The following is a 25,990-nucleotide window of genomic DNA, read 5'->3' as shown; positions in this document are numbered from 1 at the left end:
CCTTAGCCCCTTCATTCAAGGCATTTATGTAAATTGTAAAAATAATTGAGGCTCCTGCACTGATCCCTGTGGCACACCACTCATCACACCCTGCCAACCAGAAACGTACCTATTTATGCCAACTGTTTCCTGTTAGCTAGTCAATCTAATAATAATAATCTTTATTAATGGCACAAGTAGGCTTACATTAACACTGCAATTAAGTTACTGTGAAAATTTCCTAGTCGCCACACTGGCGCCTGTTCGGGTGCACTGAGGGAGAATTCAGAATCTCCAATTCACCTGACAAGCATGTCTTTCGGGACCTGTAGGAGGAAACCGGAGCATCCGGAGGAAACCCACGCAGTCATGGGGAGAACGTGCATATTCCACACAGACAGTGACCCAAGCTGGGAATCGAACCCAGGTCTCTGGTGCTGTGAAGCAACAGTGCTAACCACTGTGTACTGTCCATGACAATAGGCCTAAACTCTGTAATCACCTTTGATGTGGCACCTTATCAAATGCCTTCTGGAAAACTGCGTACAGTACGTCCACAGCGCATACAACTCCTTCAAAGAACACCAATAAATTATGTAAATGTAATCTCCATTTCACAAAACCATGTTGACTCTGCCTGATTGTCTTGAATTTTTGCAGGTGCTCTGCTGTGACATTTTAATTATGGATTTTAGCATTTTCCCTGTGACAGAAAATAGGCCAACTGGCCTGTGGATGCTGCTTTCTGTCTCCCTTTTTGAATAAATGAGTTACAATCTAATGGAGCCTCCCCCGAATCTAGGAAATTTTGGAAAATTAAAGCAACTATCTCACTGGCCATTTCTTTGAACTTGGGTTGAAGTTCATCCGAGCCACTTCATGTAGCATAGTTTTTTTTTAATGTTAAGAATATAGGCCAAAATATTCTACCTCGTTCATGGCTGGGATTTTCCTTTTTTTAAAAAAAATAATTTTTATTGAAAAATTTTGTATTTATACAACAACAAACAGTAATGAAAATAACAATAACAGTCATAACACCCCAGAACCGTAACAGCTCGTACACCGAACCCCCCCCCCCCAACCCCAATGACCAACAAAATAAATTAACAACAAATTAAATTAACAACATATTAAATTGAATAACCGTAGAACAAATAGATAACACCCCCCCCCTCTCTTTCCCCCCCTCCCCCCGGGTTGCTGCTGCTATTGACCCATTTCCCTATCTCTGAGCCAGAACGTCCGGCTGGGATTTTCCATTGCTGCTGAAAGTGAATAGAGATTTGGCTGGATCGGCAAATTTTTTGTTCTCACTCACAACTGGTCCTGCCACGAAAGAGACCGGAAAATCCCATCCATAGTGACTCCCTGAATTATTGGAGTGCAAAAGTTAGAGCAAAGGAGAGTCATTATTGCTTATGATAGGACACTGTGATAGATACTGTTCTGCACTTTGCTGTATTTAAGATGCCAAAACAAAGGACTAAGAAACAGGAAGAAAAATGAAGGTTTTTAAAAAATATTTTTCTACAAGTGGTAAGATTTTATTTGATTTGTTTATTGTCACGTGTACCGAGGTACAGTGAAAAGTATTTTTCTGCGAGCAGCTCAACAGATCATTAAGTACATGAAAAGAAAAGAAAAGAAAAGGAAATAAAATAAACTACATAATAGGGCAACACAAGGTAAGAAAATGCATAATAGGGCAACACAAGGTGGATTTTCTCCCAGACTCAGATGATGAGCTATGTGTTGACTGAATTAGCTTCACTTCCTCATGGTACCAGAGAAACAGAGAATATATAACAAGTAAAAGGCAAGGTACCCTGCTGTACTTTCTGGCAACTGATTCAAAAGTGACATTGACTGACGTCTTGGAATAGGTCACTTTGCTAATCTGGATAGATTTATGATTACAGTGTGAAAAAAGCACAAGGATGGAGGTTTCTTGTGTAGGTTTCTGAAATCCGTGAGATTCTGCATACTGGTTGTAATTAGTTGGCAAGTCCTCTATAACAGCAGCAATTTCTTAATATCACATTCATTGCACAGACAAATAGCTCATTTGATGATGGGGAGACATGGGGCGGGGTTTCCCGTCGGTGTGGGGCTGCCCGCAATGGGGAAACCCCATTCACCAGTCGGCATAACGGAGAATTCCGCCAGCGGATCAGGGCAGAAAAGTGGCGGGGCGGAGAATCCAGCCCATGGTTACTAAAAAGACATTCCAAAAGAGATGGAACTTTAAATCTTTTTGAAGCCAATGAATTTAAGTAATGTGGTAGCCTATAGAGTTGAATGGTTTACGCAAACACTTCATTATCTGAATTACAAGAGTACTCCTGAGAGCAGCTATATTTTCAGCTTATTAATACCAAAATAGAACCAGTTAGAAAAAGTGAAAGGTATTTTTCGGCACTGATCAATTGTGGTTCCCTTTCCTTCTCTTCCTACACACCAAAGAATTACTTAATTTTGGGGCTAAGTCCAAGACTAGTAGCTTAAACCCTTAAAGTTGCCACAATTACCTACTAAATTTGATTAAACAGCTTTTGCTATTGCCTGCACCTAACAAGCTAATGGCTACAAAATAATGATCCAATAGAGCACTCTTCCACTGTGAAGCAGACGCCAATGAACTGTACCTCCACAGGTGAATTAAGTCTTTCTTTAATATTTTCCAACAGATGGGGGAATAGATGTCCGACTGCATGGCCTTAAGATCAGATCTTCAAGAGAGAGAGACCTGGGATTGAACATTGATATGTTTCAAGCTGCTAACCTAGTTCGTTATCCACGTCTCGAGGGACATAATCCTGACATGCTGTATAGAAGAGCAGTTGTAATCCACAGGTACATACATGAAGTTCCCTTCCGCAGAGAACAGAGGAAGCTGGGTCATTGAATTCATTCAAGACTGAGTTAGATGAGTATTGATAAGACAAGTCAATTTGACTGGTTAGGGCAGCACGGTCTCACAGTGGTTAGCACAGTTGCTTCACAACTCCAGGGTCCGAGGTTCGATTCCCAGCTTCGGTAACTTGTCTGTGCGGAGTCTGCGCCCTCTCCCCGTGTCTACGTGGGCTTCCTCCCACAGTCCAACGATGTGCAGGTTAGGTGGATTGGCCATGTTAAATTGCCCTCTGTGTTCAAAAAAGGTTGGGTGGCGTAACAGGGATGGCGTGGAGGCTTGGGCCTGGGTGGGGTGCCCTTCCCAAGGGCCGGTGCCGGCTCAATGGGCCGAAGGGCCTCCTTCTGACTCAATTCTCTAATTCTATGATGAATCAGGGTATATGGGGGAGCAGACAGGAAAGTGGAGTTAAACCATAATCAGATCAGCCATTCGAGCAGGCTCAAAAGGCAGAATGGTCCACTCCTCAATCCTAGGTTCCTATGATTGTGTATAGATTTTGAGCTTGAAGTGCAATAAGATATATGAACAATTCAGCACACTAACTGGACTGGCCAGCCTTTATCCTACAACCAACACAAATTTAATGCAAAGCTCTGTTTTTGATGATCACATTCAAATTAGTAAGCCATGGAGAATTAAACTGTGAAGAATAAGTGAGGTCTTTGTGAAGGAAAGATTGAAACACAATTTTGCAAGAATCGATCCTTGTTGGCTGAAGTATTTTAGATGTACGCAGGTAAAGGAGTTGGAATGGCAGTATATAACGAGTACATTGACTTTTTTTAAAAAATAATTTTTATTGGAATTTTTTACAGAAAATATAACAAAAAACAATGAAATGCAACAAAATAAGCCCATAATAACTGTAACACCCCCAAGACCGTATCAATGCATGCATCACATCCCCCCCCCCCCCCCCCCCCCCCCCCCACCCCCCAAACCCAGTGAACAACAAGAGAACTTAAAAATAAGTTAAAATTAAATAAACAAACATAGTCATCGTCTCCCCACCCCCCCCCCCGGGTTGCTTCCGCTGCTGTCCCAGTACCCTATTGTTGAGCCAGAAAGTCGAGGAAAGGTTGCCACCGCCTAAAGAACCCTTGTACCGATCCTCTCAGGGCGAATTTGACCTTCTCTAGCTTAATAAAACCAGCCATGTCATTGATCCAGGTCTCCACGCTTGGGGCCCTCGCATCCTTCCAATGTAGCAAGATCCTCCGCCGGGCTACTAGGGACGCAAAGGCCAGCACACCGGCCTCTTTCGCCTCCTGCACTCCCGGCTCCACCCCAACCCCAAAAATCGCCAGTCCCCAGCCTGGCTTGACCCTGGATCCTACCACCCTCGACACCGTCCTCGCCACCCCCTTCCAGAGGGTATGCCCAGAACATATGGGCATGGTTCGCCGGACTCCCCCAACACCTAATGCACCTGTCTTCGCCCCCAAAGAACCTACTCATCCTAGACCCGGACATGTGGGCCCGGTGCAGCACCTTGAATTGGATGAGGCTACGCCACGCACATGAGGAGGAAGAATTAACCCTCTCCAGGGCATCAGCCCATGTCCCGTCTTCGATCTGTTCCCCCAGTTCCCCCTCCCACTTAGCTTTCAGCTCCTCTACTGACGCCTCCTCCACCTCCTGCATTACCTTGTAGATATCAGATATCTTCCCCTCTCCGACCCAGACCCCCGAAAGCACCCTGTCGCTCACCCCCCTCGCGAGGAGCGAAGGGAATCCCTCCACCTGCCGCCTAGCAAACGCCTTTACCTGCAGATACCTGAACATGTTCCCCGGGGGGAGCCCAAATTTCTCCTCCAACTCCCCTAGGCTCGCAAACCTCCCATCAATGAACAGGTCCCTCAGCTGTCTGATGCCCGCTCTGTGCCAACCCTGGAATCCCCCATCAATGTTCCCCGGGACGAACCGATGGTTCCCCCTTAACGGAGCCTCCACCGAGCCCCCCACTTCTCCCCTATGTCACCTCCACTGCCCCCAAATCTTGAGGGTAGCCGCCACCACCGGACTCGTGGTATACCTCGTAGGAGGGAGTGGCCACGGCGCTGTTACTAGGGCCCCCAGGCTTGTATCTCCACAGGACGCCCCCTCCATCCGTTTCCATGCTGCCCCCTCCCCTCCATCACCCAGTTGCGCACCATCGACACATTGGCCGCCCAATAATACCCCGAGAGATTGGGTAACGCCAGCCCCCCTCCCCCCTCTCTACCCCGCTCCAAGACGATCCTCTTCACCCTCGAGGTCCCATGCACCCAAACAAAGCTCATGATGCTGCTGGTCACCCTTCTAAAAAAGGCCCTAGGGATAAAGATGGGCAAACACTGAAAGAGGAACAAGAACCTCGGTAGAACCGTCATTTTGACGGACTGCACTCTTCCCGCCAACGATAGCGGCACCATGTCCCACCTTTTAAATTCCTCCTCCATCTGCTCCACCAGCCTGGTAAAATTAAGCTTATGGAGAGCCCCCCAACTCCTGGCCACCTGCACCCCCAGGTATCTGAAACTCTTCACTGCCCTCTTAAACGGGAGCCTCCCAATTCCCTCCTCCTGATCACCCGGGTGTACCTCAAAAACCTCACTCTTGCCTAAATTTAACTTATAGCCCGAGAAGCCCCCAAACTCCGCTAACAGCTCCATCACCCCCGGCATTCCCCCTTCTGGGTCCGCCACATACAACAGCAGGTTGTCCGCATACAGCGATACCCGATATTCCTCCCCACCCCACACCAGACCCCTCCACCTCCCTGACTCCCTCAACGCCATAGCCAAAGGTTCAATCGCCAGTGCAAAGAGCAAGGGGGACAGGGGGCACCCCTGCCTGGTCCCACGGTAGAGCCTAAAGTACTCCGATCTCCTTCCATTGGTAACTACACTCGCCATCGGGGCCGCGTAGAGCAACCTCACCCATTTGATGAACCCCTCCCCGAATCCGAACCGCTCCAGCACCTCCCACAGGTACCCCCACTCAACTCTTATCAAACGCTTACTCTGCATCCAGCGCCACCACTATCTCCGCCTCCCCCTCCACCTCCGGCATCATAATAACATTTAGCAATCTCCGCACATTCGTGTTGAGCTGCCGTCCCTTGACAAATCCTGTCTGATCCTCGTGTATCACCCCTGGCACACAGATGAGTACATTGATATGTATGGATTGGATAGAATGGACAAGAAGACTATGATCTAATTTTTCTCCGATTATGGTCAAGCTGTTAATTTTTTTTAAATATCAGGTCAAATGTAACAACGTAACATAATCTATTATGTCCATATGACTAGAATTATTTCTCCCCCAGATTCCTTAAACTGCTGGATAATCTTATTCACTATCTAGTACCAGCCTGGGACCATACAGTTGGATCATTTGGTCAATTAAAGGTGAGTCGTAGAATACAAATCAAGTTTATACAACCTGTTGTTCGATAATTTAACCGTTTTAAGTTCTGGTATAATTTTGGTGAATCTGTGCTTTCCAAGGCAATAATATCTTGTCATGTGTTGAAATGCAGTACTGTGCATTGCATCATATGAGGTGTTGGCAAATGAATAGTTTTTTTGAAAATAAATTTAGATTACCCAATTGTTTTTTCCAATTAAGGGGCAATTTAGCGTGGCCAATCCACCTACTCTGCACATTTTTGGGTTGTGGGGGCGAAACCCACGCAGACACGGGGAGAATGTGCAAACTCTACACGGACAGTGACCCAGAGCCGGGATCGAACCTGGGACCTCAGTGCCGTGAGGCAGCTGTGCTAACCACTAGGCCACCATGCTGCCCCTGGCAAATGAATAGTTAACAGCAATCATGTCCAATGCTACATATAAAGGTTATATGTATGTTCCAATTAGTTTCCATGCATCTCATGTTGCTGGCCCCAGCATATCTTTTTGGTTTGATTTTGAATTTATCTATCACTAGAGAGGTAAGTGATGAGAACAGCCCTTTTCAAACATGCAAACCAGTCAAATTAAAAAATAAGACATTTAAGTACAATTAGATGAAAGTTGCCAGGCTTGGATGTTGTATGTGATCCTAAGACTATAGGTTGGGAGGGCAGCACAGTGGCACAGGTTTCACCCCCACAACCCAAAAGATGTGCAGGATAGGTGGATTGGCCATGCTAAATTGCCCCTTAATTGTAAAAAATTGGGCACTCTAAATTTAAAAGAAAAGACTATAGGTTGGGGCTCTGTGCAACACCAATCTTATTTAGATTTAAAGAAAGGGTTGTATTAATTTGAACCCTATCGCACCGATCAGTTGCAAATTGTCAGCAACGGGTTACTTTTGACCTGTAATGACCATTATGCGGGCAGACATGGTAATTACTTTGACCACAGCAAGATCCCAGAAATGGTAAATGCGATGAAAGGCCAGATCATGTAATTTTTTTTGATGGTGGGGTAATGTTGATCAGTACACCAGGAGAATTTCTGCTCAGTAAGTAAAGACATTGAATCTTGTGTCTCCATAACTCACTGTTGCATCAAGTGATTACATCCGGGTCGTCTTTTGTGAAACAACACTGTGAAAAAGGCACACTGGAGTAATTTAGTTAAGGAGGTTCTTTTTGCAGTATTAATATTGAATGAATATGGGCACATTTCTTCTGTGAAGGTTTTTCCCATTATCGTCTTTTTCCGTGAACAATGTAAAATGCCCTCCCAGGGTTCTCTGTTCCACTTGATGTTGGCTAAATTAACAGTGCACGGAGCCTATGGAACACTTGATAAAAACTCTGGTAAATATGTTGTTGCTGCAGCTCTTCCTCCCTAATTTCAAATAATATGTTCACTTGAGCATACATCATAAAATCTCTCATATTTAATTTTTTTCTGCTCTGTAACAGCCAGCTTTGTAACTGACATTTAAGTATATGGAATGCTTTGGGAGAAGGAAAATCAAATTCATTTTACCTGTAAATTAGGATTCCTTCACTGCATATCATGTCAGCAGATCCTGTGCTACCTTAAGCAAATAACAATCAAACTCAGCTTGGGACATGCACTAGCTAGCACCTTGCTAAAGCTGACAGATTAATGCCAATGTTTTCTTTGTGTTCCAGCACATCAAGCAGTTCCTCCTGCTGTCAAAGCGGCGCACAGCTCTGATTACACAATGCCTCAAGGATTCAGAAACTAACAAACCCAATTTCATGCCAAAACTCTACATCAATCGGCGAGTTGCCATGGAGCATCGAAATAATCCCTCCCTTGATTCCTCTTGTAAGAATGCTGTGTTCATACAGGTATATCTGATCAAAGTAATCTGGAACATTTTGCTTGAGTGTACAAGAATTTGACAGTCTAGAATTTTGTTAGCTGATGAGCAGTTGTGCCAGTCAGCTTAGTCACTTATCTTTAAAGTCCTTTTCTGAAGTTCATCCCTGTACCTCATTGAGGAAAATCATCAACTGACATGGTACTGAAACATACAGATCAGCAAGGTTCCAAGTCCAGTCCGTGAAATGTTTGGACCTTGGATGAGAGGTTTGGTGTCCTAGGGTTTCACTAAAAACATTTGCTCGGGTTTCTACACCCAGCCAACCTTAATGGAATTTTTGCAGTCTCAATTGTTATTTTCTTTATTCTTTCATGGAATGTGGCTGTCACTGACAAGGCCAGCAATTGTTGCCCATCTCTAATTGTTGCCCATCTTGAACCGGCTGGCTAGGCCATTTCACCGGGCAGTTAAGAATCAACTGCATTGTTGTGGGTCTGGGATCTCGCGTAGGCCAGACCAGCTAAGGATGGCAACTTTTCTTTTGTAAAGGACCTTAGTGGGCCAAATGCATTTTTCCAACAGTCGATGATAGTTTTGTGGTCACTGTTACTGAGAATTTCAATTTCAGATGAAAAATTGATTCTAAATTCCGCCGGCTGCCACATTGTGATTTGAACCCCATTAGCCTGGGCTTCTGGATTACTCATCCAGTGGAGTTACCATTTGTCCAGTGACATTATCACTCTCTCTCCAATAGCTGTGTAATGGCTTTCATGGTCAAGGAGCTCATTGGTATTCACTGTCCACCCTTAACATAACACATGGAAGAAGTATTGGGGGAGCAATTATTGTTTTTGCATGAGCCAATGCTATTGACTGATAAAGAAGAGAAAATTGGATAGAAAGGAGAGGAAGTAACATTGTGTTCTATTTTCTTCTTTTTGCTCTTGGCAAAGATTTTTTTTTGGCCCTTCCTCATGTTCACAAGAAAATGCCTTCTAATGGTGTTACTTCTGATGGTAATAACTTCTCTGGCTGGGTAGCCAGAGGGAGCACTTTGTGGAAGATGCCCTGTTGTCCCAATATATGGGTGTAATACTCCATTAACATCTTCATTTGAAAATGCAGCCCAGCGAATCTGTGTCCTGATACATGCTAGGCATGACTTGATACTTCGCACCCTCCAATCTAAAATGTTATCATCTTGATCAACTCCCCCACCTTTTCTCCCTGTAGTTTCACTATCCTGGTGTGCTCATCTCTGGACTGGTGCTTGCAAATAATAGAATGAATGACCGGATGAATGATGTGTAGACAGAGTGGAAATCAGTGGTTTAGGTGTTCCTTAATTGTATTAACTCCATGTAACTCACATTGGGTTGTATGAAGACATAGACATTAAGATTAGTACATGGCCATATTGTGACCACTGCTCAATTGGCAGGAGTAAGATGCACTAAATTAACTGAAAGCAAAGTTTCGTTTTTAAATTCTCAGAAGGAAAAAAGGCATCATTCCAGCAAAAAATTGCAGGTCCACTTGTCCACTAACCTTTCCATCTGTGGTTTGTGCCACTGCCTGACCAATGTAGTTGGGTGCTTGCTGCTCTTAGTGAGTACATCTCTCAAAGATCAGCCATGCTTCCCCTATGAACTGTTTCTCGTGAACTTTATGCATCGGTCTTTCTGCAAAGCTCATGTAGACAGGCATAAACATTAGTTCCTTTTTGCTTTTTGGTTGGTGGAGGGGGGAAATGGAGGGATTATATGGTCTTTACCCAAGATGTGAAACCATACTGCGCACAATGCTTCTCAGTGCTCCCTCCCTGAAGATCTCCGAACAATTTCAGTTCATCACTGCTGAATTTGCCTTTAAGCTGCCGCAAGACTAAAATCCTGTAAGCAGCATGTCAATTTGTGACCACACAGATGACCATCCAAACCAGACCTGTCATTAGCTGGATCCGTGCCACAATAAATGTAACAGGGCTCAAGCAGCACGTTGTGTGTGACTGTGACTGTGTCTGTGTGTGTGACTGTGTCTGTGTGTGTGACTGTGTCTGTGTGTGTGACTGTGTCTGTGTGTGTGACTGTGTCTGTGTGTGTGACTGTGTCTGTGTGTGTGACTGTGTCTGTGTGTGTGACTGTGTCTGTGTGTGTGACTGTGTCTGTGACTGTGTCTGTGTGTCTGTGACTGTGTCTGTGTGTGTGTGACTGTGTCTGTGTGTGTGAGACTGTGTCTGTGTGTGTGAGACTGTGTCTGTGTGTGTGAGACTGTGTCTGTGTGTGTGAGACTGTGTCTGTGTGTGTGAGACTGTGTCTGTGTGTGTGAGACTGTGTCTGTGTGTGTGACACTGTGTCTGTGTGTGTGACACTGTGTCTGTGTGTGTGACACTGTGTCTGTGTGTGTGACACTGTGTCTGTGTGTGTGACACTGTGTCTGTGTGTGTGACACTGTGTCTGTGTGTGTGACACTGTGTCTGTGTGTGTGACACTTCTGCGACGAGTGAGAAAGTGAGTGAGCAAGATTGTAATTTTGTATAATCACTGAACTGAATATTCCCACTTTGATCTGGAACCCCGTATTGGAAACATTTCCCAATCCTGACCCTGCTGGTGTCTGGTGTTCATCCCTGAGGTGATCTTCCAAGAGGTGGCCAACTAAGAGACCTCTTCCGCATTCACCGTCCGATTAAGGAGACCATTATTAAGGTGGAAGTATTAAGACCAACCCAGGCACCCCAATCAGAGGGCTTGCAGCATTAGACGGCTAGCAATCCCACCAGGAGGTGGATGCTTCTACGGCAGGAAGGGTGCACCAGGGCACCTAAAAATGGAAGAGCTCTCAGATGCATACAGAGAGAATTTAAAAATAAAGAAGGTCCCAGGACGACACAGGAAAATGTGATGGGTTCAGAAAGAGGGGCCTTAATTGGCTTAAGTGGCTGCCCGCCCTAATAAAGTGGGTTGCAATTCTCATCAGAGCCCCAGGTAAACTCTACCAAAGATGAGACAGAGGGCAGGATTCTCTGTTTGGGAAGACTATGTTCTCTCGCCGGAGCTGAAATGCACCTGATTTGGGAGTGCAAATCAGGAAGTCATCTCCAATCTTTAGCCATCCAAATTTTTGCATGGTGAGGATTGTGAGGGATTCCCCAGGGAATCCCACTGTCGGGCTGCCACTATGAGTAGGTGTCTCGATAGCGATGTTCTGCGTATGGGCCCCCCACAACAGAATTCTGCTTCCCCTCGGATTTTCTGGGTCACCTTAATTAGGGGGTCTCTTTGGGGGTCTCTCTTTCGGGGTTGGGGGTGTGGTAGGGTGGGCAGTTCTTGCATTGTGGGGGCGAGGGTGGCCCACTGATGGACTTTGGGGGCAGCTCGTTTAAAGAGTTATCCCTTTGCCCACCGTGAGGTCCACCACGTCAAATACATGCTCATCAGAACCAGCACCAATTCAAGTACACATGATCCTGGCCCAGAGGACTGAAGAATATGGTGTCCAGCCTATTAAGATGCAAATGGATCTTAATGACCCATTTGCATCCTCCTGGGACAGGGAGCGAACCTCAGTCACAACGTCAGGTGTAGGCACGGGCGCTGACCCTGTTTTTCCCCCATTGCTGGGTTCTCTGCCACATCAGGAACTCTGCTACCAGCGGCGCATGGCAGAGAATCCAGCCCAGTGTCAAGGAACTTTCCTCCCTCTCCTGCCTCAAAGCAGCCACTACAGGATGGAAAGATTGCATTCTTTTCTATTAAATATAATACAATTTAAACAACAATGTGAAGACTCTAAATTGTCCTTTATGGCATGTACTGGTTCTAACAGCATGAAATATGCTAACAATTGGATTGGTTTTGATTTTTTAAAATTTAGATTACCCAATTATTATTTTTTCCAATTAAGGGTCAATTTAGTCTGGCTAATCCACCTAACGTGCACATATTTGGGTTGTGGAGGTGAAACCCATGCAGACACAGGGCAAATGTGCAAACTCCACATAGACGATGACCCAGGGCCGGGATCGAATCCTGATCCTCAGTGGTGTAGGCAGCATTGCTAACCGCTGTGCCACCATGCCACCCTAGAATTGGTTTTGATTTCATACTTTGTAATCTATTTTCACACAGAATGGTGGCAATTCAAACCTTGGGTGACTGTGGAGTTTGCACATTCTTCCTGTGTGTGAGTGGGTTTCCTCCGCCTCCCACAGTCCAATGATGTGCAGGTTAGGTGGATTGGCCATGCTAAATTGTCCCTTAGTGTCCAAAGGTTGAGTGGGGTTACAGGGATAGGGCAGGGGAGTGGACCTAGGTGCTCTTTCAGAGGGTCAGTGTAAACTCCATGGGCCACATGGCTCCTTCTGCACTGTAAGGATTCTATGATTAACTCAAATGATGAAATCTGGGTGAAACCGAATAAATTCCTCTGACTGCATTAAATTGCATTGTTATACATGTTTTGTTTTACAGATGTTTGAAGGTTTGAAGCCTTCGGACAAATGCGAGAAACCCTTGGATTACAGGTAGTGTTTGGAAAATGAAAGGGAATGTGGATCATGCCTTGTATGTGGGATTCAAAAAAATAAATGTGGGCTAGGGGATTTTCTGATGGTGAGAATCGGGAAAGTGTTTAATCACTGCAGAGCACCTCTGCTTTGTTAGTTTTATATTGGTCAGTTTACATACATACTGGAATCTCAAACCATACAAGTATTTTTAGATAAAAGCAAATTACTGTGGATGCTGGAACAGAAACAAAAGTAATGGGACAATCATAGCCGGTCTGACAGCATCTGTGGAGACAGAACGGGGCTAATGTTTTGAGTCTGGAAGGCCCTTTGAGACTTTCAAGTACCCTAAAAATACTTGACAGCTTTGATACATTGTCTCATTACTCAAAAGTTCAGTTGTTTGCATCAATTTTTATTTTATTTATTCAAGTATATAGCCTCTCCCTTCCATTTTTATTTATCTTTGATTGCCCCCAGACCAACTTAGACTACAGTTCATTTGGCTTTGTCAGTTCTGCTCTGTAACTGCGTTGAAATGCTTTTGCTTCAAAACCATTCCTTTATTGAAAAATACCGAAGACGGACATCCTAATCAGTTGTTCATTACAGCTTTAGCATGGATTGGAACTTTAGGACTTCTGCTCCACATTTTATTGCCTTGCTCACTCTTTTTAGGAGCAGGAGTAGACCACTCATTTCCATATCATCGTGCTGTTATTATATTTGGAAATACAGCCACTTTGGGCTTATGTACATCTCTGAGCAACCAGCTGGAGAACTGCTTTATCAAATAACTTAGTTGTAAAAGGAGGCAAACTAAAATAACCCGAAAAACAATTAAAATTCCTATTTTCTTTTGGACTTCAGAAGGACTATGCCTATTTAAGCATTTAATGCTAATGACAACACTGGGACAACTGACTTGAAGGAGTTCCTGAGCCTAGGGTGTTAATGGTTTGGGTTAAAACTCCATTGGATTCTGTTGTACATAACCACGATGTTGAAATCTAGGGTTCTGCTTTGTGATTTCAGGCTTTGTACATTGTAAATGGATCTTCATGTGCAAAATAGGATGATTGCTGTGTTTATTATTTAATACTTTGATTTTATTAATAGGTTTACTAGTGATGATGAGTTTAATCAATCAAACTTCTGTTGGGCAAAGTAACTCATTTGTAGCTCGAATAGCATATTCGTACAGACAGTGCCTCTCTCACATTGCTAACTTTTCAAAGCGCCACAAAGTATAACCTTACGCAATTGTATTTTATTTTTTGCCCCAAGGTGGCCAGCGCGCTACGACCAGTGGTGGGAATGTAAATTTATCTCTGAAGGAATCATTGACCAAGGTAAGCATTCTTCAGCCTGAAAGGTTAACTGGCCTGTTCTCTCCACAGATGCTGACTGTCGCAGAGTATTTCCAGCCATTTCTATTTCTATTTCAAATGTTCAGCATGTGCCATTGAGCTTTATAAATGTTTTTCTAAAGATTTTATATGCTAATTTTAAGCACTGTTTGAGATAATGTATGGTCAGAATGAGCTGCGTAAAAAATAAAGAGTACCCAATAGTGACTACGAAACAATAATCTTATGGAGCAATCTGGAAGACAACATAAGCCATGAATGAATTTCAGAACAATCCATGCCTGACTGTGTATTTTTTCTTTAATGATTTTTATGCTGCCATTGATATATTTTTATTTTATGTTTTTCCCCTTTGTGATAGTGTCATGATAGACTTTAATGAGCAATTCTCGTAGCTAATACAGCATGATGCCCTCATTGAAGTATTAACAGTTGTAATCTAATCATGAAGTTATAATGTGCAGGCAGTGCTTGAAAATTGATATAAAATGTGTTATAAATAGTTCTGATAGATACTCTATCTGTGAGGATAATTATTTAACATTAATAAAACATTTTAAATAGAACATGTTTGAACAATAGGTGGTGGATTCCGAGACAGCCTCTCTGACATCTCTGAAGAGCTTTGCCCGAGTTCTGGGGACAGTCCGGTGCCTTTACCATTTTTTGTAAGGACATCTAATCAGGTATGCTATAAAGATGAATGAAGAAAGCAATTGAAGTCTTTTTTTCTTTCTCCCCTTGAAGGAATTGACTCATAACTGGGTTATGGCTCAGAAAAATCCCTGCCATACCTTATCCACATCAGTTACTCTATCTCTCTATTAAACATATGGCACAGAATTGGCAATCCCATTCAAGAGATAGCAGAATATGGTAGAAACTGGGGAAAAGGAATTTTCAGATGGCGCAGTATGTGGTCCTGTTCTCGTGTTGGAGCTGAGAGACGATGCATGTTTTATTTGCGTGCTGTATGTGACCTGGGATTTTCTTAGGATGTGGAAGGTTGGGTTGGGAGTGGGTTTGGGGGCTTAAAGGCAGGTAAAATTGCAGAAAATGCCAAAAAAACATGTTCCCGCCTCCTGCCATTCCTGGGGCGAGTTTGCAGTGACCCTATGGCTGAGGCGAGAAGTCACATTAAGTTCTTAATGCAATTAAGAATGATTTTACGCATGGACCCCCTCTTTCCAACGGCAAGCTATTCTCATGCTCAGTCTCCAAACCAGCAGATTGATGAAAGCGAGTGCACAGCAGAAGAAGCGGCCTTAGTGAAGCTGATGAGCTGTGATGGCCTGGATCAGTTACACTGAAGAGCTCCAGCCATGGCCAGGTGAGAGACTGCCATGCAAAGCCCATCTTCTCTCTGTGAGTCGTATTACCACTTGACTGGTGATTACCAATGCTTGGAAGGCACTCTCCTGTCCAGCACTTCACCCATATTCAGCTGCAATTTCTGCTGCCTGTCTATTGTTCCAGCATTGCAATAGCTTCCTACTCCGCCATAGGGCCATTCACAGAGCAATAAGAATGACCACTGCAATCCAGTTGGAAGGAGGAGAGACCACCAACACAGGGTCAACAGGCAGCGAAGATCAGTTCTCTTGATGTGTCTGCGAATTGGTTCCTCAGGAGGCCTGAACTCACCACAGGTTGCTGCAGCCAACTGGAACAAGACCTCCTTATGGACCAACAGGGCTATGGCCAAAAAGAAGGTCCACCACCAACATCCTTTTACTCACCCCCCATCTATGCCTCTCACCCAGTTGTGTACTCTGTCCTGCAAGGAGAGAAAGCAGGCAGGTATGAATGCTTATATTGGCTTATATGCAGAGGAGGAAGGAAACCATTTGTGAGGCATGTGTGCAAAATGGCAAAAGACTTGGGGCAAATTTGAGTATTGGCTGATTAGTTGGTTATGTGATGTGTCTGTAGGGAGGGGAATGAGTGGAGCTGCATGGTGTGATGATCTGAGGGGTACTGTACAGGACAATATTGGACAGAATGCGAGCATTGGCACGTGAAAGTGTTCTGACACACTCATTCCTTGCCCTCTGGATCATCTTGGTTCCGCCTCAAGGCTGGAGAGAACACATTGCTGTTTCTCATTTTGTTGGCCACTTCCACCCAAGCCTGCTCGGGTTGAGAAGCTGTCCTCTTTCCTCTCCTGTCATCCTTGGGAAAGTTCACCTTGCTGCAGTCCTGATTCCACGGCAGGACCTCCAGCAAAGAATGCAAGGGGGGGGGGGGGGGTTTCCTTTCATTAGTCTCCTTGCCATTCCCTTGGGGTTCAGCAGCCTGAAACATTCAAGTGCTGCTGAGATTTTCTGAGCCATACCGTGATCCCTACAAACAAAAACCTGACAAAATGGCCATGTTATCCTTAATTGTCGGGGGAGCATGGAAGTGGGTTTTTAATTAGTGTGCTATGGCAAAGACCAACGTGAAGTACCACTACTTCGGGGTTTGTGTTCCTGACCCAGAAATCACCCCTCTGTTTTGCCAGACTTTGAGATTAAGCCTCTAATGTTCAAAATGAGTGTTCTGCTCGCTCACATGAAGTGTCACTTTGACTTTTCAATAGCACTGCCAGCTCTAATTTTGAGGTTATGGGTTCCAACTCCATTCCAGGACTTCATGTTAAAGTCCAGTTTAATTCTTTAGTGCAATGCTGAAGATGTACCTGGGTTGTTGGAGGTGCTGCTGGTTAGATGAGGAGTAGTGTTTTTGAAGAAGAACAATGATTGCTTGGTGTCCTGGCCAATATTTATCTCTTAACATTTCCAAAATAGATTAACTGACTGTTAATTTCATAGCTCTTTCTGGGACCTTGCAGTACACAAATGGTCTATTGAATCTTTCCACTTCAAAATTTGACTGGCTGTGAAGTGCTATGTTTGGCCCTGAGGTTCTGAAAGACATTCTGTAACTGAAAAGTTAATTATTTAGCACTGGCTTCAGTACAAAATACAGAACAAAAGAAAATCCCAAAATACAAAGTAAATTGTGTGGTAGCTGGGGTGCTTGCTGAAGTACCTTGCTGCCCCAGGAATCATATTTGGATTAGTCCTACCAACAATTACCACATTGGTTGGAACCTGGTTGAATAAAATTAAAGTATGTAGAAAAGCTTCGCTCTTTTGGTCTTTCAAAGATTGCCGACACAGTTCATCTCCGGAATTGCCTAATATGGACTAGAGACAAATATTTTATTTACTGTTTGCTTTCCTTTCCCCAGGGTAACAGTACTGGAGAAGCACGGGATGTATATGTTCCTAATCCATCCTGCAAAGAATTTGGGAAGTATGAATGGATAGGCCAATTGATGGGGGCTGCAATGCGAGGAAGAGAGCTTTTGGTAATCATTTTTGTTTATAGATGCAAAGCTTTATAAGATTGTTATCTTTTGGGATTTTGTCATTAGTTTCGGATAAAATGAAGGGTTCATGTGATTTGCTCTGAATTATGATGACAGCTAGCCTGGGATGTTTGCTTGTTAAAGATTAAAGGGAGGGCCCTGGTTGTTTTACTGAGAGGAAGGTGCAAAATGTTCACACTTACAAACAATGGCAAGAGCATCTGTGCCAACAGTGGGTACTGTCTCTAAATTCCCAGGAAGGTGTTGGGAATATCATGGTTATATTAAAGTATAACCATTTACAAAACCTGTCTATTTAGCTTCAAGATAGACTGAAGCTGGGAGTCTAAAGGATAGCTAATTAACATTTCTACCTGGATAAAAGGCCCACGGGGAACATGTTGCTTTGGAGATGGGTTTTGGGAGGGAAAGCGTCCATAAGAAGCCATTCCAGGTTCAGGTTGCAGGTTTTCTGTAATACCACATCGTTTCAGTCTGCAAGGATCTGAGAGTATGAGCAGAAGCAGCTGCAAAAGTTGCAATGGTTCACAATTCAAGAATGGGACCTGGTGCTTGGATTGGGGAAGGCAAAGTTCATGAAGATTTAAATGATACTGGAAGATTTACGTTGCTTTGGCTGGAGGGAGGGACCTCCAAGGCAACCCTCACTGTGAAAGTCAGCTTGGGAATTGGATGTTATCCAGTTAGAAAAGGAAAAGAAAAGAAGCGAATACTTGGGAGCTAAGAATCACGTTTAGATTGATTCTGGAAGAATAGAGTGCCTACTTGGGGACAGAATAAAATATGGGTGGAATTTTTCCAAAAAATGATTGTCATTTCAGACGGGAGAACTGGTGAGAATCCCTCCAGCTGTTCCGGACTGATTCCCATCGCAGTCCACCCACAGGTAGTCATGGATTCTGCTGGGAAAGGACCTAAATACACTGGCCAGCCGGCTCCTTAGATGGGGGGGGGGGCATTATTTAAATTGCAAAGACAACCCTACAGCCCACCCACCTGACCGGTGGAGAGCCCCAGCCCCCCCCCCCCCCCCCCCCCCCCCCCCCAGCCCTGCCCTGACCTGTCCCTGACCACCAGGGGGCTCCAGTGGCCCTTGACTCTTCTTTCCCCCCATCACATAATGCCCCCCCCCCCTTCCCGGTGTTATCATAACATAATGGTAATTGGGGTAAGATTTTGATTTTTTAAATATTTTAATTAAAAAGTGATGCTTGTTGTTCCCATTTACTACTTTTCCTTGTTGATATCCTGTAATATATGGGTTTAGCCCTTCACCTTAGTTTGTGACCATTATAATCATCGAATCATAGAACCCCTATAGTGCAGAAGGAGGTCATTCAGCCCTTCGAGTCCGCACTGACTCTTGGAAAGAGCAACCTACCTAGGCCCAAGCCCACACCCTATCCCAGTAACCACACCAAACCTTTTGGACACTAAGGAGCAATTTAGCACAGCCAATCCATCTAACTTGCACATCTTTGGACTGTGGGAGGAAACCGGAGCATCCGGAGGAAACCCACGCAGACACATGAGAATGTGCAAACTCCACACAGTCAATAACCTGAGGCTGGCATTGATCCCGGATCCCTGGTGCCTGTGAGGCAGCAATGCTAACCACTGTGCTACCGTGCAGCTCTGTACGTTACCTGCATGGACTTAGTAGTTGTCTCCTTGTGTTTCACCCCCCAATATTAGGCAGTTCAGAAGACTCCTTTCGAATCTTGTAAATATAGAGCATCTACTATTTAATGCTTAAATAAGATTTTAATTTAATTTCCAAGCAATGATATAAAAGGTGGTTCAATGGTTTTGTGGGAATGCCTGATCAGATATGGGTTGTCCTGAGCTTTCATAATTCTTCCAGATTCAGTGTTTCCAGTATTTATTAACTTACTGAATGAGAAATAGTGAGGTACCCAGAAACTAAGAGCTATTTCTGATCCCCCATCCTCTCTGGACAAAGGAGTATGAGAAAGCATTCCTCCCTGGACAAAGGAGTATGAGAAAGCATTCCTCCCTGGACAAAGGAGTATGAGAAAGCATTCCTCCCTGGACAAAGGTGTATGAGAAAGCATTCCTCCCTGGACAAAGGAGTACGAGAAAGCAATATCAGTAAATTGTCAGCTCAAAACTGTGATGATAAAAGATGTTATTAGATCATCTGAGTGCTCTCTCAGCTGGGAGTAAATTATACCTACTGGGATGAAATACAAAATGCTGATATTAGAGTCTTCATGTTGTTTTGACTAGGCCTCGAGAAAAAACTTGCACAAATCCATCTTTATCTGAAGTATGTTCTAGGCTAATGAAAACCTTGTATGTGTTTTCCAGGTGCTGGCTCTTCCTGGAATTGTATGGAAACAACTAGCAGGGGAGGAAGTGAGATGGTCCAAGGACTTTCCTGCAGTAGACTCTGTCTTGGTGAGTTGTAGATATTTTATAAATAGATCTATTGTTTCTTAATTGATATGTGTAGACAGTGCAGTGTTGGAGATCACCAAGCTCCTTAGAAAACACCTTCCAAATTCACGACCACTATCATCTAGAAAGGCAAGGGTAGCAAGCACGTGGGAACATGAGAACCTGGAAGTGTCCCTCCCAGCCACCCACCATCCTGACTTGGAAATGTGTCACTGTTCCTTCATTGTCGCTGGGTCAAAATCCTGGAACAGCATTGTGGGTGTATCTACACATCATGAACTGCAGCAGTTCAGGAAGGCACCTCATCACCACCTTCTCAAGGGCAGTTAGGGGTGGACACTAAATGCTGGCCCTGCCAGCAATGCCCACATTCCAAGAATTATTTATTTTTTTGAAGTACTAAATGCAATTTGTTCGAGATTTGCTTGTTTATAGCGAACTGTTATCGCTGCAATATTCATCTGCAGTTCATAATATGCTCTGTTTCTAAATCTATGTGAATTAGGTGAGTTAGTAAACTGCACTTTATTTCTTGAACTTTGGTCCTAACAAATATGTGAAGCTGGCGACTTTTATCCTATGGGTTCCAATGACCTATGTAAAAGGAGATTCGGGCAGTTTCAGCAACAGTTTGCATTTATATAGTAACGTTTAGCATTGAAGCACCTTAGGAGGTTTTGCACAGGAGCATTAACAGCCAACACTAGACACCAAACCACATAAGGACATATTAATATAGATGACCAAAAGGTTGATCAAAAAAGAGGAGACCGAGAAGTAGAAAGCTGAGTTATTGCTGTGCTCCTTCCAAGGTCAATATTTGTTCAGTAATTTCTTATGCCCAGTTAATAGATTCTTAACAGTACCAAATTATTACAGCTGCTAACAACTATGTTTTTTCTGCTGCTTGCAGCAGAACATTTTACCCGTCATGATATAATCTTTCTATTGTCACAAGTAGGCTTACATCAATACTGCAATGAAGTTACGTGAAAATTTACTGTCTTATAATTTTTTGACAGCTCTAAGATTTTAATATCTGTGCTGCTCGAGAAAAGAGAAGTATCAGAGTGTGTGAGGCAGGGCTGGATAAGGAGGAGATGGATTTGTACTGTGAAACTGGGAAATCAAGGCGGATAGAAAGATATGTGTAAAAGGGACTGTCTGCGCTGTGCTCTTAATCAAAATCCACCTATAAAATAGCTTGGCTCCCTCCGTTTCTTATTCCCGCAAAGCCTCACACCTTTAATGCTATAAATGTTTGTCCTTTTGAGAAGAGTAGGAAAGAGCACACAAGCCTCTTCAACACTTTTCTTTCCTTGCAAAACTTCCTTGCATTGTCAATGTGTTGCACACAATCTGAGAAATAGTCATGCTGCCACCTAGTGGGAATATGTATCTGCAACCGGCTCAGTCTTTATAAACTGCACATGATATAGCTGCAGTTCACTGGAGCACCACTTCAACCTTAAAAAATAGAATTAACTGCATATTATTGAAAATTGTATTCTGATTTCTTCTAAAGTATCTCTATTTAACTGGCGTAAACCCAAGTAAATTGCTCACAAACTATAGTTTGCAACACTAAGGTCAGTCCCATTCTTTCTGTGCAGGTGAAACTGCTGGAAGCGATGGAAACCATGGACAAGGAGATCTTTGAGTTTAAATTTGGGAATGAGTTAACCTATACCACTGTACTCAGCGATCACTCTGTTGTGGACCTGAAACCTGATGGCAGCAACACCGTTGTCCAGTATGAGGATCGGAAGGAATTCATTAAATTGGTGCAAAAAGCAAAACTGGAAGAAAACAAAGATCAGGTAATTATAGAGTCAAAAACAACAGGGGCAATAGAAGAGCCAGAGGAGAGGGAGGTGATATGGAACAATGCTGTAAAATGCCTGACAAGTCTTTAGTGAAAGCAGAATACTGCGGCTGATGGAAATTGAAATGAAACAGAAACATACTGGGAAAACTGGGCAAGTCTGGCAGGGTCAGCCCAACCATCTGGGGGCCTCTGATGGTCTGGAAGACTCCCTTCCCCTCTCTCTCTCTGTGTCTCTTCCCCCCCCCACATGGTACCATTATGCCTGGTCCACGTTTGTGTGGCACCGTCTCCCAGACTCGGGCGTTCGTTCCCAGGACTTGGGAGAATTGGACACCAGCATATTTAAATGAGCCGAATATGTAAATCTGGATCTCGCCCAGCGAGGGCAAGATCCAGATCATGACGTCTCACGTGATCTCGCGAGGTGTTTTGAGCGTCACAATTTTATTGCCCTCTTGCGTTATCGAGTCTGGTGCAATGAGGCTGTTCGATCGCGTCTGACTTTTCAAGTCCGTATTACTTCAATTTTTGTTTTTATTCTTGATAAGATTTAGTTGTCCTTACATTGACAAAGATGTCATGCACCATATTCAAGATTAAAGAGCAGCCTTGAGTCCTAATTTCAGCCCATTGGGAGCAGTCTATAACTGGAGGAGGGAGAAGGGAAAAGGTTTTACGGAAGGATATGCACTGTTTCGTTTTAATTGGCGTTTTTGCATAAGAAAGCCTGTTGTCCTTTTGCTCTCTCCTCTCTAGATGACAAACATATTGCAGCTTTAACCAAATGAATCTCTCCTTTCAAAACGTTTGGCCTCATTTTTTGCATCCAGATGTGCACTGCTTATTTAAAATCTCTGGTGGCCAATGCCTTTGCTTGCATTTCTTTTGTCTGCTTCAGATTCAGGCAATAAGGGCTGGCCTACTGAAGGTGGTTCCCCAAGCAGTGCTTGACCTCCTGACCTGGCAGGAGCTGGAAAAAAAAGTCTGTGGTGATCCTGAAATCACAGTGGAAGCTCTTAAACGTTTAAGTAAGTACAAAATGCCAACGTTTCAGACTTTATTTTTTGTAATTTTTTTTTAAAGGTATTCTTTTCCAATGTTTCCAGTACTGTTCAAGATGAGGGATAAATGACCCAGGCTACATATTATTCTGAATATAGCATCTGTGCCATTTATTTAATTTGTTCACGGAAATGAGAGCCACTGGCAAGGTCAACATTTATTGCCCACCCTTAATTGCTCTTGAAGGTGGCGGAAAGGGAGGTTCTTGAACCACTGAAGTCCATGTGGTGGAGGTCCTCTCATTTGCTGTTAAGAAGGGAGTTACTTCCAGGTTTTTGACCCAGCGAAGGAAAGGCAAAATATTTCCAAGTCAATGTGTTACTAGGAAGGGAATTTGGAGGTGGTGGTATTCCGGAGATAATTCGCCCAGTCAAGACTTCCTCTCTACCCAACAAACAGGTCAAGCCTGGCACCCAGAGAAGGCCAGATACTAATGTCTCTGAGACTAGAATGTATCTAGAGATTTCTGGTTAGGGTGGATTGTCCAGTGTTTTAGTAGTGTAGTTGTTGGGTAAGTTGCATCATAGGGATATATACAATTTGCCGTTATGCTTACGGGGGGTGGTGGTTTAGTGGTGGTATTTTATAAGTTAACGGGGCAAAAATTACAGTTTCCAGAGGAAAGCCACCTTTCATGCAACTGTTCAGCACATCACCACCCCCAGACGCCTTACAGTTCCTGATACAAGCTAGAAGCACAAAGACTGGGAGAAATTGCTCTGTAGTGCTAATGAGCGACATGTTTTCCCACAATCTTCTACATGATTAAGCAATCCGTTTTGGCCAGTGATGGTAATCTGTGCTTAAAAGCCCCAAGGCAGGGTTAGTGCTGAAGGTGGCTGCATTTTTTTGCAAGAAATTGTCAAGCAGGGGAAAAGTTGTGGCAACCGTGGTCCTTGTGTCTGTAGTATGGGATTTCAACTTAAACCTTGCCAATTCTGTCTTTGTGATTCAGTTGATAAAGACATGCCTTCATGTTAAACAGAACCATACAAATGAAGAAAGTACTGAATTTGATCCATAGTTTTTGCTGTTAGCTAATCTGACTTGTGGTAATAGGGCACTATAATTGGCCTCAGCATGTCACTAAGAATGGGGGAATAGTTGGGGGAGGATAACAGCATTGCATTAAACACCGTGGAAGGACAGATTTTGTCTTGTCTCTTGAGGCCTTATGATTGAATGGCTGCTGTCTAGATTCATACATAAAGAATGAATACGAGTGAAATACTGGAGGGTGGCCACACCTGTGGAACTGTCAACTTCCAAGATAAAAGGGGAGATAATTGAAGGGGGTAAAGTTTTACAACTTTTTATGATACTTCTCTGATCTTAACCTGGCCATGCCATCCCCTTCAATCTTGAAGAAAACCCTTAGCATTGTGTAGGTTGCCTTTGTTAAGTTCTTTTTCCTGAAAGATGTTACACTGTAGCAAGCACTGGAATGAGAAATCGTCTACACTGAAAGCTGTCATGTTCCAACACTAGATAAATCTAATACTGAGAATTGTTTGCACTCAAGGGACATGGGTGCTCAAGTACATGAATCACTGAAAGTTAACATGCAGGTACAGCAAACAATAGGTACGCTAACGGTGTGTTGGCTTTTGTTACAAAGGGATTGAAGCATAAGAATGTAGCCTTACTACAATTATGTCCTTGTTTATCATCTGGAGTGTTTGATAGGAACGTGGTGGGTATGATGGTGAATGCTAAGGCTAATCTGTGCCTGGAAGGTTCTACTATAAATAGGACAGGATACCATAGATGATTGAGTGTTGCACAATGGCTCAGGATTCCCACTTCTTGCATTTCTCTCTCTCTCTGATGTGCTTCCGAAGGATGCCGCAAAGCTAGCACATCATTTAATTGTGCCAGGTACAAACAACCCTGAGTGAGCTTCGTCCAGGACTCTTTGGTTGATATCAGAACCCCTAAGTGAAGCCTTCAGAGTTTGACGACATGACAGCACATTCCAGATTCCCCATAGAAGATATGCTTTGGTAAATTAGTGTCAGGCATTCTGGCTACTTGATCAGCCCAACTCAGATGTGATTGTTTTAATATGATATTGGGCTGCTTGGCATGCCAGCTTAGGTGAGCACTTCACCTGGTATTTTGTCCAGCCATCTGACACTTTCAGACTTCCAGCAACTCCTCCTTCTCTGTAATATTTAATTCTCACATGCGTGGAGCAGGGTTGACGGTCATGGACTGAAACTTTGGGCTCAAGATAGTGGGATTGTTTGCTTTCTGGAGCAAACTGGCATGTTACTTCAGTTTGCTTTGTGTTGATTATGAAGCTGAAGTTCTCAGTGCTTTGGAGAACAAATCTTGCTACAGTATATGTCCAGCTCTGAACCACTTGTGCGAAGATCATGTTCAATTCTAGATGTTGGATTTGAAGCTCTGGATTAACCTTTTGACTGAAAACTGTATTTACCTGAAATTGCATATGCTGGCTTAAAAGAATGGCTGAAGTAACCTCCAGGACAGATCAAATTGGTTTGAATTGATCTATAACTGACAGTATGTATAAATCAGATAATCTTTGGAAGGGGCCAGGACTAAATCACATAAAGTACAAATCACATCAGGCCAAGGAGATCTGGGCATTGGAAACTGTATAAACGGAGCAAGCCATAAACGCTCTAACAGTCGAGAAGGTGACCATTACAAAGGACAGCCACATTGCAGCCCGAAAGACAAAATTGCAAACAAGACAAGAGACCACTTGATGAGAACTCCCAAACATGATGAGACCACATAACACATTCTGCTTAAAATGGGAACTAAAGCCAATCTGAGCCTGGAAATTACTGCCGAGTTTTGTTAACTTTTATATTTAATCAATCTTTCCAACTTGTTACAAGTTGACTAATCTCGCTGCCAAATCCATTGTGAAGCTTGAACCAGAATTCCTTACAGCATCCACAGTAATTGGTGACCAGGAAATGGCAATGTGTCCTTGGATGCCTTGATCTTTGCCTGGAGTGATCTCAGATTTAGTAGCTTCCCTTGCAAGCAGCCCTATTTAGCTCCATTACTGACTGGGGATGGGTCAGAAGACTTGTGTCAAAAGACGCATGTGAAAATGCCATCATGGAACTATCAACCTATTGTGATGAAATTCTCAGGGCAGCTGCATGTCTCCATTACCTTCCAAAAGCTCTCATGACTGCCTGTGTTAAAAGTATTGGTCAAGTCAACAAATGTGATGGAGAGGTTTATTTCTGTACTTAGCATTTCTCCTGGAACAATCTAACTGCAACCACCTTATCTA

At 43.6% G+C, this 25,990-nt stretch overlaps 1 protein-coding gene across 3 annotated transcripts in view; it reads left to right on the top strand.

The window, feature by feature from the left end:
• The window catches only part of hectd3 (HECT domain containing 3), a 72,076-nt gene that overhangs the window by 33,592 nt on the left and 12,494 nt on the right, over window positions 1-25,990 (top strand). For all 3 annotated transcript variants that reach the window (XM_038794091.1, XM_038794094.1, XM_038794092.1), the window contains exons 9-18: window positions 2,670-2,835; window positions 6,210-6,291; window positions 7,980-8,162; window positions 12,613-12,665; window positions 13,938-14,002; window positions 14,603-14,706; window positions 17,256-17,375; window positions 19,728-19,817; window positions 21,431-21,637; window positions 22,544-22,673. In XM_038794091.1, the coding sequence (XP_038650019.1) occupies window positions 2,670-2,835; window positions 6,210-6,291; window positions 7,980-8,162; window positions 12,613-12,665; window positions 13,938-14,002; window positions 14,603-14,706; window positions 17,256-17,375; window positions 19,728-19,817; window positions 21,431-21,637; window positions 22,544-22,673 (1,200 nt within the window). The remainder of the gene's footprint in view (window positions 1-2,669; window positions 2,836-6,209; window positions 6,292-7,979; window positions 8,163-12,612; window positions 12,666-13,937; window positions 14,003-14,602; window positions 14,707-17,255; window positions 17,376-19,727; window positions 19,818-21,430; window positions 21,638-22,543; window positions 22,674-25,990) is intronic.

Source organism: Scyliorhinus canicula, chromosome 4 (assembly GCF_902713615.1).
Source record: "Scyliorhinus canicula chromosome 4, sScyCan1.1, whole genome shotgun sequence".
Lineage (NCBI taxonomy): Eukaryota > Metazoa > Chordata > Chondrichthyes > Carcharhiniformes > Scyliorhinidae > Scyliorhinus > Scyliorhinus canicula.
This window is presented reverse-complemented; position numbering and strand designations above follow the sequence as displayed.